At 54.6% G+C, this 13,602-nt stretch overlaps 1 protein-coding gene across 1 annotated transcript in view; it reads right to left on the reverse strand.

The window, feature by feature from the left end:
* The window catches only part of NGEF (neuronal guanine nucleotide exchange factor), a 128,514-nt gene that overhangs the window by 5,054 nt on the left and 109,858 nt on the right, over nucleotides 1-13,602 (reverse strand). Inside the window, exons 7-11 of the mRNA XM_010841254.1 lie at nucleotides 10,268-10,428; nucleotides 8,433-8,585; nucleotides 6,584-6,713; nucleotides 4,601-4,675; nucleotides 765-961 (exon numbers count right to left, since the gene is read on the reverse strand). Of these exons, the coding sequence (XP_010839556.1) occupies nucleotides 765-961; nucleotides 4,601-4,675; nucleotides 6,584-6,713; nucleotides 8,433-8,585; nucleotides 10,268-10,428 (716 nt within the window). The remainder of the gene's footprint in view (nucleotides 1-764; nucleotides 962-4,600; nucleotides 4,676-6,583; nucleotides 6,714-8,432; nucleotides 8,586-10,267; nucleotides 10,429-13,602) is intronic.

A 13,602-nucleotide genomic window follows, 5' to 3' on the forward strand; every position in this document is an offset into this window, starting at 1 on the left:
TGGGAAGGGTGTGTGTGTGTGTGTGTGTGTGTGTGTGCCTGAGTGGGCAGCTGTGTACTTGTCTGTTGTTTGTGTGTCCTTGTGTGTGTCTATGTATACGTGCTTGTGTCCAAGTGTGTCTGTGTGTCCTGTATGCGTCTGTACTCACGGGGGTGTGTGTGTACATGTGGGTGCCTGTGTGTGCTATCATGCCTCACCAGGCTCAGGCTGAGTGATGCAGAATCAAAGGAGGGTTCAAGTTCCCAGGGGAGAGGGGAGAACTGGGACCCCAGGGCGAGGAGGCCGGGCCTGCATTCCCCCACTCCACGGCTCTGGGGCGATTACTCGGCACTCAGCACTCAGCCAGCAAGTGGAGCTACATGAGGCCTCCCCACCACCCCGAGGTCTGCATCTTCAACTGAGGCTTGGCGCCCAAAGAACCAGTGTGACCTCACAGACCCTCGGTGGGCACCATGCCCTTCTGCCCACGTCACCAGAAACCCTGGGAGCCCTTAGGGTCACTGGTGCCTGAAGCTTTACACAAAATTGGGGAAGAAGGTGGGTAACTCCCACCTGATTTTCAAATCGCCCAGGATTAAGAACCCCTGGACTGGTTCATGTCCTGTTCTTCTTTCAAGCTGACTGTTCAAGGTCACGCAGCCGGTAACTGAGAGCAGGCCGCTTCTGGGTCCCTGCACTGCCCCGCAAGAAAACAGTCTAGGCCAGTGCGATGGCCTGGTGATGGGGGGCAGGGGAGGGCCCTCCGCTAGGGGGTCAGGGAGAGCCTCAGTGGGGGTGGCACCATGCTGAGACCCAAGCATGGCCATTCAGCGGGCCTGGCCAGTGGCCTGCGCCCCAGGCCGGCGGGCGGGGCCGGGGACGCGTGGTTGACCTTGATCTTGAACTCCATCTTCTTCTGGATGCTGATCATCTGCTCCGTGCGGCTCATCTTCCTGACGCCCTCGTTGCATGCTTTCACCACCTGGAACAGGAAGGCAGACACATCAGGCCACACGCAGCCAGCGGTCTCTGGCCACGTCCTTCGGGAACTCAGGCCACAGCTGAGACACTGACTGGCCAGTCTCAGTGGGGTCTCAGTTCCAGTGGAGAAAGCTGGGGCCTTGTCCTTGGCGGGACGCGGACTCCAGAGAACACAGAAAGCAATGCTGACCCCTTGCATCACCTAAGAGAACGGTTTTCAGCAGGATGTCCTATCTCATCTGTCAGCCTGGAAATGCCTGAGGCTTGGGATTCGGGCTCTGTCACGTGCTGCAGGGGGAGCACAGGTCCCCCCAAGCTTCCTGGGAGGCCACCCGGGTACCAAGAGGCCAAATGAAAGCAGATTTTCTGCGACCTTGTTCCAAGGACTCGATATCCGCTCCGGATCACAGGTGTTGAGAACAGGGCCTGGCGCTCAGCATGCAGAAAGGAAGACAGCGCCCAGAGGTGCGTGTATGGGGTATCCCCTGCAGTGGTTGGAACGAGGAAAGCTGTCCTCAACCTAAATGTCTGCCGATGCGGCAACTGGGATTGATTAGTGCTTGTAAAGCCACATAACCCTGTATTCTGAAGTCATGAAAAAAAGCTCAAGAGAATGTGTTAGTCACTTAAGTTGTGTCCGACTCTTTGCAACTGCAAGGACTGTAGCCCACCAGGCTCCTCTGTCCATGGGATTCTCCAGGCAAGAATACTGGAGTGGGTTGCCATTTCCTTCTCCAGGGGATCTTCCCGACCGAGGGATCGAACCCGAGTCTCCTGCATTTGCAGTCGGATTCTTTACCGCTGAGCCACCAGGGACACCCACGTGTGCTGAAATGGAGGGCAAAGCCAGCTTGTAGGCCACAAGCCCCTTTTGCAGGGAATACAACCGTGTGTGCAGGCGTCCATCTGGAAGGGTGGGCTCCAGCGTGCTGGCAGGGGGTGTGGGAGAACTGCGGATCCTTGCCGCCTTTCTGCTTATGAACAGTGTGTGAATCCGTATTCACCGTTTTTATAAATTAGGGGAAAAAACCCCACCTTTATAAAAAATGATAATAAGAAGCAAGAGTATACCTTTCATTACAAGGAAATAAAAAGGGAGAGGAAGGCAAAAAACAACTTGAAAACAGAGAACACTTGCGGGTGCCCCGAGACCGCTTGGGGCCCCGTGGGAGCTGTGATGGAGCTCCCGCCTGACCAGCTGCGTGTGACCAGGTGTGGCAGAGGGCCTGGGCAGAGGCAGCCAGGCTGGCGGGCAACTGGCCCTCCCTGACCAGCCTGCTCAAGGCGCCAGCGTTTCCTCAACTAGGCTGGCAGGGAAGTGCCATTTCCCCCAGTATTCAAAGGGTATAGTTGCCAGAGGGATTTTGCGGCCACCTGGCCTGGAGTGAACGACAGAAGGAGAGACCTGAGGAGAAATGACTGCATTCAGTTACAAAGTCCTCGTGGCTCAAAGTGAGAGGGTAACAGGCAGGGAGCCCAGGGGTCTCCAAACGGAGGAAACAGGCTGCAAGAGTCAGACATTTTTTTATCTCTCCCTTAAGCGGCAGGAAGAAACAAAACTACATGTGTCATATTTTTTTCCTCCCCTATACAAAATTAAAAGGAGGTTTCTCTTAAAGTTCTGTGTTGCCATGACAACACCTGGTTCCACCTGAACTTCTCTCAAGCTTTGAGCTAACCAATGTGGTTTTCTTACTGCTACTGCTAAGTCGCTTCAGTCGTGTCCAACTCTGTGTGACCCCATAGACAGCAGCCCACCAGGCTCCCCCATCCCTGGGATTCTCCAGGCAAGAACACTGGAGTGGGTTGCCATTTTCTTTTCCAAAGCATGAAAGTAAAAAGTGAAAGTGAAGTCACTCAGTTGTGCCCAACTCTTAGCGACCCCCATGGACTGCAGCCTACCAGGCTCCTCCATCCATGGGGTTTTCCAGGCAAGAGTACTGGAGTGGGGTGCCATTGCCTTCTCCGTTTCTTAAGCTATGTTAATGAAACTATGTATTTGCTTTGGAATTTGCCTTTATTCAAAATGGTTCCACCTAAGATGAACTTTTTTTCTTTTCTCAAACCTTGGGCTGATAATGGCTCAATAAACCAGCATTCACATCAATTGTTTTATGGCCGAGGAATGACACACCCCATTCCATCCTATCTCAAAAATGCATATCGTGGGACAGAGGCCTGGTGAAACTGCCTCAGCTTTGAGGTGTCTCTCTTATCTGATTAATAGCTTTCTAACAGACAAAGTCCTGAATATTCATTGGAAGGACTGATGCTGAAGCTGAAACTCTAATACTTTGGCCACCTGATGTGAAGAGGTGACTCATTTGAAAGAACCCTGATGCTGGGAAAGATTGAAGGCGGGACGAGAAGGGGACGACAGAGGATGAGATGGCTGGATGGCATCACCGACTCGATGGACATGAGTTTGAATAAAATCCGGAAGTTGGTGATGGACAGGGAAGCCCGGTGTGCTGCAGTCCATGGGGTCACAAAGAGTAGAACACGACTGAGTGACTGAACTGAACTGAACCGACATAAAGCAGTTTGCTAAAAACTAGCAAGGGGGCATGCTTTCTGCTCCCTTCTGATGTCTATGTCAGAAGCTTTGTCTATCTCTTTTATACTTTAATAAAACTTTATCACACGAAAAGCTCTGATGATCAAGCCTCATCACTGGCCCCGGATTGAATTCATCTCCTCCGGAGGCCAAGAATCCCGGCATCTTTCATGGCTCAGCAACAACCTTTCAGAAATGGCTCAGAACCACCACCCGACAGCTATGGAGGCTAGTCCTTTTACTAAGCTGCTGCCGCTGGTACGCTGAGTGGGAAAGAATTCTTAACACCAGGCGCTGTTACAGGGTCACCAGCACGACAGAGTGGCCTCCCGCACAGATGCCAAGAGTGGGCTCGCAGCGCCAGTGGACACCAGGAGCAAACACACGTGGCGGTGCTGTAAGACAAACGTTTTAAGACAAATCCTTGAACATCCGCCGACCTGTCCCGCCCAGCATGTGCTCTGCTGACAGCTTCCAGGAGGAAGCTCTTCTGGTCGAGGATCAAGAGTGGAGATGGTTTCTCTCCACTCTGGGGCAGCAAAGGCCCAACTTGGCAGGGCAGGCACATCTCCTGCAGCTCTAGGGCTGAGGGCTGGGAGAGAGGTGGGAATGGGAAAGGTGGGATGGAGGGGACTGCAGTAGGAAGCCCGGGGCAGAGCTGCCCAGGGCCTAAGAAGAGCCAGAACTGTCCTCAGAACGTGGGCAGGGAGGGAAAAGCCGGAGCTTTTTTGACACTGGAAACGGGCCAAGGATGAACGCGAGGCCTCCGAGGGCCGTGATGGAAGCAGTGGTGTGGGTTGGCGGGAGAGGTCCACAACCATGTCTGTGGGTAAAGGGCGCCCGCTGGGGGCCTGGTCCACCCCACACGGCGGCAGCCTGTGGGGAGAAGGAAGCCCTCTGCCTGTGCAGGCCCCACCTGACATTTTTTGGACCCGGTGACTTTTCTGAATTGCCAGAGCAAATATGAAAGTGAATTTGCATCTTCCAAAGACAATACCAAGACAGGAGGGAGCAGGACAGGGAGGTGGGTCTAGAGGAGAAGACAGTTTACTGGGAAACGCACAAGGAGGAAGCACGACTCACCAGCTCCAGTTCCTTGTGGGCGTCCAAGGCGGTGCCTTCGCGCTCAGACCTTTCCTCCACCCTCTTCAGGATGTTCTGGGCACAGGGAGAGTCCGCACTTGGTTTCATCGTGGACGGCCGTTCCTCCGCTCCCCCCCACCCCGCATGTTGCCCTCCCCACTGGTCCCAGCAGCCTCACATGGCTGTGACACCCCCCACGAAGAGTGCAGACATGGGGCGAGAGAACCTTCCACCGACCCGGGGGCCAAGCATTGCACACAAGCCTTGCCTGGCTCTAAGGTGAGTCGAGGTCTCCCCCAGGACTAACTACGAGGGCCATGCCAGAGCCCCAATCTCCTTACAGCAGAGACCGAAGCAAAGGGACTGACCACGTGGAAGCAGGGAGGCGGGAAGGCAGGACCAGCAGCCTGGGGAGGGTCACTCAGGGTTGCCCATCCCGAATCGAGCTCAACGTTTGCAGCAGCAAGAGTGGGCCTGTCATCTGAAGCTAAGTAGCAATGACCCGGAAGTTTTGTTCACTCTGGTTGTATTGAAAAAAAAAGTCTTTTTTCCAGTAGTTGGGTTGTTTTGAATTTCGCCTATAAATGGCAATTTTTGCATTGCTCTTCATATTTTACACGATTCCTGCCTCCCGGGTCTCCTCATGCTCATAGTTTGGACCTGCTCTCACCCCATAGGAGGGTTGGGCACATCTCAGCACAGTCCACCCCCTCTCGCCCCCATCCAGGCTGTCCCACATGGTGGCTTCAGAACAAACATCTCCAGCTACCCACACAGTGTAGGATCACCCCCACCAGGTGGACACCAGGGTGATAGGTATGCTCTTCACTCTCTCCTGAGCTCCAGACCAGACCCACCTCGGGACATCCCTCAGCTGCAGGCCCCCAGCCCACTCTGTGTAGTCACCTGCCCGTCTCTGCCCGGCAACCAAGCCAGCGACACGCAGTCAGCTCTGGCACCGCCTTAACCCTCCCTTACCAAGTTGGGGGTGGCGCTCAGCAAACCGCTCCTTTAACCATCCCTAACCGCAAATCCATCTCCTAGTGGACAGTGTGGCTCAGGTCCACCTTGTCTCATTGGGATGAAACCTGGTTTATGCCACCTGGGTGCCAAGAGCACCCACCCTGACTTATCCCTTTGACTCTAAACTTGGATGTTCAATGGCTCAAAGTCCTCCCAATGGTCCAAAACCGAATGCTGACCTCCCCACCTCGGGAAACAGCATCATCAGTCCAGCTGCTCAAACCAAAGATTCCCCTTCCTTCCTTCTCCACGGTAGCAAGTGCAGGGCTCAGTTCACTGATGTCCCTCCAGGATGCCGCACCTCGATGCCGCCAGCCCGCCTTTCTCGAATCGCTCGTGAACTTTTGCTCCCACTTCCGCTCTTGCCCTCCTGCCTGGCACTCTCCACGCGGCAGCTGCTTTGAGCTCTTAACCAACGTCCACTAAAAGGAGTGACCCCCATCACAGGGGATAGAATCCAATGCCTCAGCTGGCCCCGCAGGCCCCTGACCAGCCTCTGCCCACATCGCCACACTCACTCCCATCACGTTTCCCAGCTCACGGCCGGCCGACCCGTCTGTGAACCTTTCTGCCCCAGGACCTCTGCCTGAAAGCAGTTCCCCGTCAGATGAATGGCTCCTCCCTGTCAGGCAAGTCTTCGCTTAAATGTCACTCATCTGAGAGCCCTTCCCGATCCCCACCCTGGGAGTGGGCCAGGCCGTCACCCCTATCATGTCACCCTGATTCACAGTCCTCAGCCATGGCCACTTCCTGGCTGTGTGTGTGTCTCTCTCTCCCCACCAGGGTCTGGCTCTCCGGCAGCAGGGGCTGAGTCTCCCACTGCTTGGCACACAGGAGGAGCTTAATTAGGATTTGTGGAGCACATGGACTTCTCAGAAAGCCCGCAGAGACCTGGACTGACCAAAGGAAACAGGCGGCAGCTGAAGTCGGGGGCGGTGGTAGAGGGAGAGAGTCGGGTACCTGGACCAACAGCTTGAGGCGCGTGATCCTCTGGAAAGGCAGGATGAGGAAGGAGGAGAGGGGCAGCCCCCTGCACTTGGGGTCCAACTCCAGCTGCGCGATCAGCTCCCGGAAGGCTGCCTTCTCCTGGCTGGGCACACAGACGAGAGCGTCGGTGCATGCGTGCGTGCTGAGCTGCCTCAGCTGTGTCCAACTCTATGCGTACCCATGGACTGTAGCCCGCCAGGCTCCTCTGTCTGGGGATTCTCCAGGCAAGGATCCTGGAGTGGGTTGCCATGCCCTCCTCCAGGGGATCTTCCCAACCCAGGGATGGAACCCGTATCTCTTATGTCTCCTGCGTTGGCAGGCAGGTTCTTTACCACTAGCACCACCTGGGAAGCCCTCTCCGGCTTGTAGGAGGCATGAGTTGGAGAGGCTTTCTCCCCATGCACAGCCTCGTAGGAACCAGACAGCCCATGGGCAGAGGATGCGTCCATGCATCTATTCTTTCTCTCTTTTTTTTCTCTGCAAAACAAACTGTTCATGTACAAGTCAAATAACAATAGTGACTTCACATGCCCAGCCCATGAAAACTTAGCAAAATATGTTGTTGTGTGGGAAGGCAAGAACTCCTTGTATGGCCAAGACTATGAATCAGATGCATAATTCAACGATTTTCCCAGCAGGAAATGGTGGCAAGGTGAACCCACATAGTGACAGGAACAGGCGGCAGGCTGGAGACGGCTGCAGGGAGAACCTGGGCTGCTCCTGCCCGGCGGGGATGTCTCTTCTGCAGATGGGTTGGGCAGTGGAAACCACGGCTGGAGGGCAGATGCTGGCCCAGGACTGCCTGACATCAGGGACATGGCACTCAGCCCAGAGAGTCTGCTCTCACGGGCCACACCAGTGGATCCCGGGGCACTGCAATATCCAGAGTCCTTGCTTCCTGTGTGACTGTCTTCTCAATGCTTATCCTCAAAACTGGCATCCGGATTCCCTCACATCCCCACTGCAAACCCCAAATGTCAAACACCTAAATCCCCGAGGGCTCAACCTTTAAAACACCCCCAGTGAACTGCACTGATGAAAAGACCCAGCAAAGCATAAAGTCCAGAGTCACCACCCGGAGAGTCCTTTGGGGCCCGTTGAGTGTGCTAAGAACGTATCATCCTTTAAACTGTGGTCGAAACATGGCACAGAAAATATGAAGAACTCAAAAGCGGCAAGTTGATGAAAAACTTCTCTCAACGGAAACCCCGAGGAAGTTTACAAAGTGGGCAGATTAGTAAAATTCAAGGGCTTTGGCTGGAGAGGGCTTCAAGGTGGTGCAGTGGTACAGAATCCACCTGCCAATGCAGGAGACGCTGGTTTGATCCCTGGGTTGGGAAGATCCCCTGGAGGAGGGCATGGCAACCCACTCCAGTATACTGGCCTGGAGAATCCCATGGACAGAGGAGCCTGGCGGGCTACAGTCCATAGGGTCACAAAGAGTCGGACATGACAGAGCACACACGCAATCCAGATGCTGGAGAATCACCAAAAAGACTCCCTCCCCAATCCTTGCCTTTGTCTCTGATTCAAACCACTCTCCTGCTGTCCTGGGCCTCGACTGGTCCTCATGGCCTCAAGCTCCCTTTTCTAAACCTCGCAGAGCCCTGCGTGGCCATCTGGACACAGGTCCAGTGGGTGCTATGGCCAACGGTCCCGGGGTCACCATTTCCCTGGTGGCACCAAAAGCCCCAGCACGTGCCAGCCTTGGATGCCATCCCGGGAAAGCAGAGGTCCAGGGACCACAGCTCAGGGCCAGCGTCAGAGGAGGGGGCTGCCCGGGCCGCGCCTCTGCGATGATCCCGCCCCTGGCCACACTCACAGCAGCTGCTTATAGGTCCGCTCCTGGTAGGTCTGGTTGCTGACGTAGGTGATGTAGACGGAGAAGTGGTCAGCGGCGTAGCGGTACACGATGTCACACACGTCCGAGATGACGATGTTTTCCTCCATCCGGCGCTCCAGCTCCAACAGAAACCTGGCGGGAGGCGGCTGGGTTAGGGAAGCCGGGGGGAGACTGAGGACACGTCCTCGCCAAACCAACACGACAGGACGGGGTCCCACCGAGGGGGCGTGTTCTATCACATCAAGGAATTACTTGTTCAGGTTTTCTGGTAGATGATAACATTAGGAACATTTGCTAAAGAGACCTCCTCCGTACATGCGTACTGATGTGTTTATGAAGTGAGATGACGATGGGAATTAAGTTTGGAATGCTCCCGTGGGTGGCGGGGTTGGGGGGCGGATGGGGCCATAGGTGAATCGACATGCTGCAATGCGGGCTTGTTCTGCTGTTTCTACTTCTGCATGTTTGGGATATTCCATAATAACATAGAAACAAATACGTAAACAGATAGACACCCCTCCTGCAGCATGGGGGTGCGGTGGCAGAGGCCGAGGGGCCTCCAAGATGGCACTGGCCTCAGTCAGGTCTCGCCTCCCTGAGCCCATCTGGTGGGGGGACTGCCACAGGATCTGGGGGCTGCAAATAGGAAGGTGGGGTGTCCATGTGCAGGGGGACCCACTCCGGAGGGTCCACGGAGAGCCACATGGGGAGCAGGGGGCTGCTGCTGCCCAAGTGCTACTTCTCATCGGAACAGGGGCGGTCGGGTCTGCTGATAAAAAGCTGAGTTTTAGCTGCAAACCTCCACAGAATAAGGTGCAAATGGTAAATGGATCTCTTATCCTAACAGAATGGCTGGAGCTCTTCTTTGCAATGATCAGTCAATAGATGTCTATCCCTCCTCCACTTAAGCACATCCCATCCTTCTTGAGCCAAAATCTAAGCACAGGTCCAATCACGACTTCCATGTAACTGTAGAGGAGAAACTGTAACTCCAGGACTGCGCTCCGACTTGCCCTCAGGGGATCTTGGGCCCTGCGTGCGCCAAGCCAGGGCCTGTGGCCTCAGGATAAAGAGCATGTCACCTGGACACCACTGTGTGCAGTGCAGGCGCAGGACACACGAGCACCTGCGCCGATGGGAGGGACCCGCAGGCAGCAGTTCTGTCCGGGGGGACGCAACTGGCCTTGTTGCTGGGAGGGTGGCAGGTCTCTGGGTTTATGTATTTAGGTTTATCTTTTGCCTTTTCATCTTTTCATGTGAGAGTTGGACCATAAAGAAGGCTAAGTGCCGAAGAACGGACGCTTTCGAACTGTGGTGTTGGAGAAGACTCTTGAGAGTCCCTTGGACTGCAAGGAGATCCAACCAGTCCATCCTAAAGGAGATCAGTCCTGAATATTCATTGGAAGGGCTGATATTGAAGCTGAAGCTCCAATGCTTTGGCCATCTGATGGGAAGAGCTACCTCACTGGAAAAGACCCTGATGCTGGGAAAACTGAGGGCAGGAGAAGGGGACGACAGAGGATGAGATGGTTGGATGGCATCACCGACTTGATGGACATGAGTTTGAGCAAGCTCCAGGAGATAGTGAAAGACAGAGAAGCCTGGTGTGCTGCAGTCCATGGGGTCGCAAAGAGTCAGACACGACTTAGCGACTGAACAACAATAATAGTTTAGTTATAGCTTATTACAGAAAACTCCAAACATTCAAAAGCAGAGAAGCCAGTGTAGCAGGCATGCACCACCAGCCCCAGCCTCACCCCAGGTGAGAAGGAGGGACTGGAAGGTGCCCCACAAGGATCAGGGCACTGGCTCACCGCTCGCTGACGGCCATGACGTCCAGCACGTTGGAGAAGAGGATGTGGGCCTCGGACGGGTGCAGGATCTTCTTCAGCCGCTCGTTCTCCATGAAGTGGGACACCAGCAGGTTCAGGCTTTTATAGTAGGAGGCCTCAGAAGTGATGAGCTCGAACATGGCCTGGGACACCGGGCAAAGAAGACGAGAGGAGGGCCAGCGGTCGACACCCAGGGCTCACCTTTCCCCACTCTCAGACAGATGAAAGTGCAAGTTGCTCCATCGTGTCCGACTCTTTGCGACCCCATGGGCCATACAATCCATGGAATTCTCCAGGCCAGAATACTGGAGTGGGTAGCCTTTCCCTTCTCCAGGGGATCTTCCCAACCCAGGGATTGAACCCAGGTTTCCCACATTGCAGGCAGATTCTTTATCAGCTGAGCCACCAGGGAAGCCCAAGAATACTGGAATGGGTAGCCTATCCCTTCTTCAGAGGATCTTTCCAACCCAGGAATTGAACCAAAGTCTCCTGCATTGCAGGTGGATTCTTTACCAGCTGAGCTATGAGGGAGGCCCCTCAGACAGATGTAAAGGTTTTATTTTATTTTTGGCCACAATGCACAACTTGCAGGATCTTAGTTCCCCAAGCAGGGATCGAGTCCTCACCCTCAGCAGTGAAAGCTCCAAGTCCTAACCACTGGACCACCAGGAAATTCTCCAGATGCAAAGGTGGCCAGCACCCTTTCGGAGATCTCTCGCCTGCTCACAATAGTGAAGCTGGAGACGCCCTCGTGTCCAAGGTCAAACACGAGAGGTCATCCATTCTTCAGAGCTCCGACAGCTGCCAAGGGTGGTGACTCAGGACTGCTTCCTGGCGAAGAATGGGTGGGAGACTCATCCATAGAGGGAGCCCCACTTCTACACACCCAGAAAAACGTTTAGAAGGAACCAGGTCATGATGTCAACCACAGGTGTCAACAGGGGGTGGAATTAGAGGGTGAATCTCACTCTTTTTCTTTTTTTAAAAAGTTTCTTTATTTTTTTATTTTTGGCTGTGCTGGGTCTTCGCTGCTACATGGGCTTTTCTCTAGTGGCGCCGGGTGGGGGCTACTCTCTAGCTGTGGTGGCCAGCCTTCTCACCGCTGTGGCTTCTCTTGATGCAGAGCACAGGCTCGAGGCAGGCGGGCTTCAGTAGTTGTGGTTCCCGGGCTCTATTGAGCACAGGCTCAATAGTTGTGGCGCACGGGCTTACCTGCTCCATGGCACGTGGGATCTTCCTGGCTAGGGATCGAACTCGTGTCTTCTGCATTGGCAGGCAAATTCTTTACCATTAAACCACCAAGGAAGCCCTACTTTTTTCTTTTTACCCTTTCAAATGTCTGAGAACTGAAGAATGAGCATAGATTGTTTCTTTCATGGTCTGATTTTATAATGTAATCAACAAAGCAATCTTCATTTTGAAGAAGAGAGAAAAAAGAGAAAGAAATCCATAATCTAATAAGCTTTTTGGAGGCAGCTTCTTCTCTATCGTGCTTATTATGTGATTATTGAGCCTATGAAACAACAAACTCACTGGACCTCTGTTCCCTCATGTATTGTCTGTGAAGCAGGGTGGCAATGCCAGCTCACCCTCCTCCTTCACTCACAAGCAAACTCATGACCCTTCCTGAGGCCACCCTGGGGCCACCCTCACCTTCCTCCCCACCCCCATCTCCCTCTGCTGTTTATCAACCTAGCATGGGTTCAGGTCCCACTGTGGCCACCCGGCAGGGACGGTCTAGTGGGGTGAATTGTGACCACCTTTCCAAAGCTGCGGGGTTTTCCCGGTGGCTCGGTGGTAAAGAATCCACCTGCCAATGCAGGAAACGTGGATTTGATCCCTGGATCAGGAAGATCCCCTGGAGAAGGAAATGGCAACCCACTCCAGTATTCTTGCTTGGGAAATTCCATAGACAGAGGAGCCTGCCATGGGTTTGCAGACTCAGACATGACTGAGCAACTAAACAACTCCTCCATACCTGGGTCTACATCCCACCCTCTAGCATCTGCAAATGGGAACCTGTTTGGCAAAAGGGTCTTTGCCCATTAAGTTATGGATGTCAAGGTGAGGAGACCATCCTGGATTGAGGTCTAAATCCAATGACAGGTGTCCTTGTAGGAGAGACGCAGAGAGAGACACACAGGGAAGAAGGCCAGGTGAGGACCCAGGCAGAGACGGGAGTGGCGCTGCCTCAAGTCCAGGGACACCCGGGGCCACCAGGAGCGGAAGAGGCAGAACCTGCCGACAGTCCATTTCAGGCTTCTGGCCTCTGCAACTGGGGGAGAGTTAATTACCACCCAGTTTGTGGTCATTTGTTACAGCAGCCCCAGGGAAATAAACAGACAGACAGAGGAGGGCTGGAGCCAGGACAGCGATGAACGCCGGGGGCCCTGGTCCCCTCCCAGTGTCCCGACCGCCCCCCATGTCTCAGGCCTCCATCCTCTCCACTGGCTGGAACTCTGATCCGGGGTTCAAGACTCTGGCAATGAACACTAGTGCTCCCAGGGACGGGAGGGACGCTGGAAGGAAGGGAGGCAGGCAGGGAGAGGGAGGGAGGACCAGTGTATTCTCCAGACACACAAGGCGCTTTCCCACTTCATGCTCTCTGCCCGCCCCCGCCCCCCGCCCCCAGGAGGGGCACATGGAAGGTCCCATTTTACTAAAGGAAACAGATGCAGAGTTAAGTAATGCCCCCGAAGTTACCGCTGGAGGGTGCAAGACTCAACCCAGGGGTTTTCCAAGTTCTGGACTCTGCCCCCGACTACCCCCCCCTGCCGACTCAGACGCAGGCAAGGCCGGGGATCCAGTGGGGTCTGCAGGCAGCCTGCTGGGCAGCTACTCTGCCGCCTCCATGCAAAGCTCAGACAAAGAGTCGACCTGGCAAAGTGCTTTAAAATAAGCGATGTATCTTCAAGTTGGGCATGCCTAACAGCATAAACGGGATCTGGCCACGGCACTAGTGGTAAAGAACCCACCTGCCAGTGCAGGGGACGTAAGAAACGAGGGTTCGATCCCTGGGTTGGGAAGATCCCCTGGAGGAGGGCATGGCAACCCACGCCAGTGCCTGGAGAATCCCATGGACAGAGGAGCCTGGTGGGCTATGATCCACAGGGTTGCAGAGTTGGACATGACTGAAGCGACTTAGCCCAGCATTGCTGAGTAACAGCCTAAACCTGCCCAGCACCAGTGAGAAAGTCCACACACACATCACTGCAGGGTGGCCCAGCAGTGACAGGCCGCGGGCCACCAGCAGAGGAGAACCCTGCCTCCCCCACCCCAGTGTCTGTGCCGCACATAAGACAATGTGACGAGGCGCT

The sequence above is a fragment of the Bison bison genome, unplaced genomic scaffold (genome assembly GCF_000754665.1).
Source record: "Bison bison bison isolate TAMUID 2011002044 unplaced genomic scaffold, Bison_UMD1.0 scf7180017864158, whole genome shotgun sequence".
NCBI lineage: Eukaryota > Metazoa > Chordata > Mammalia > Artiodactyla > Bovidae > Bison > Bison bison.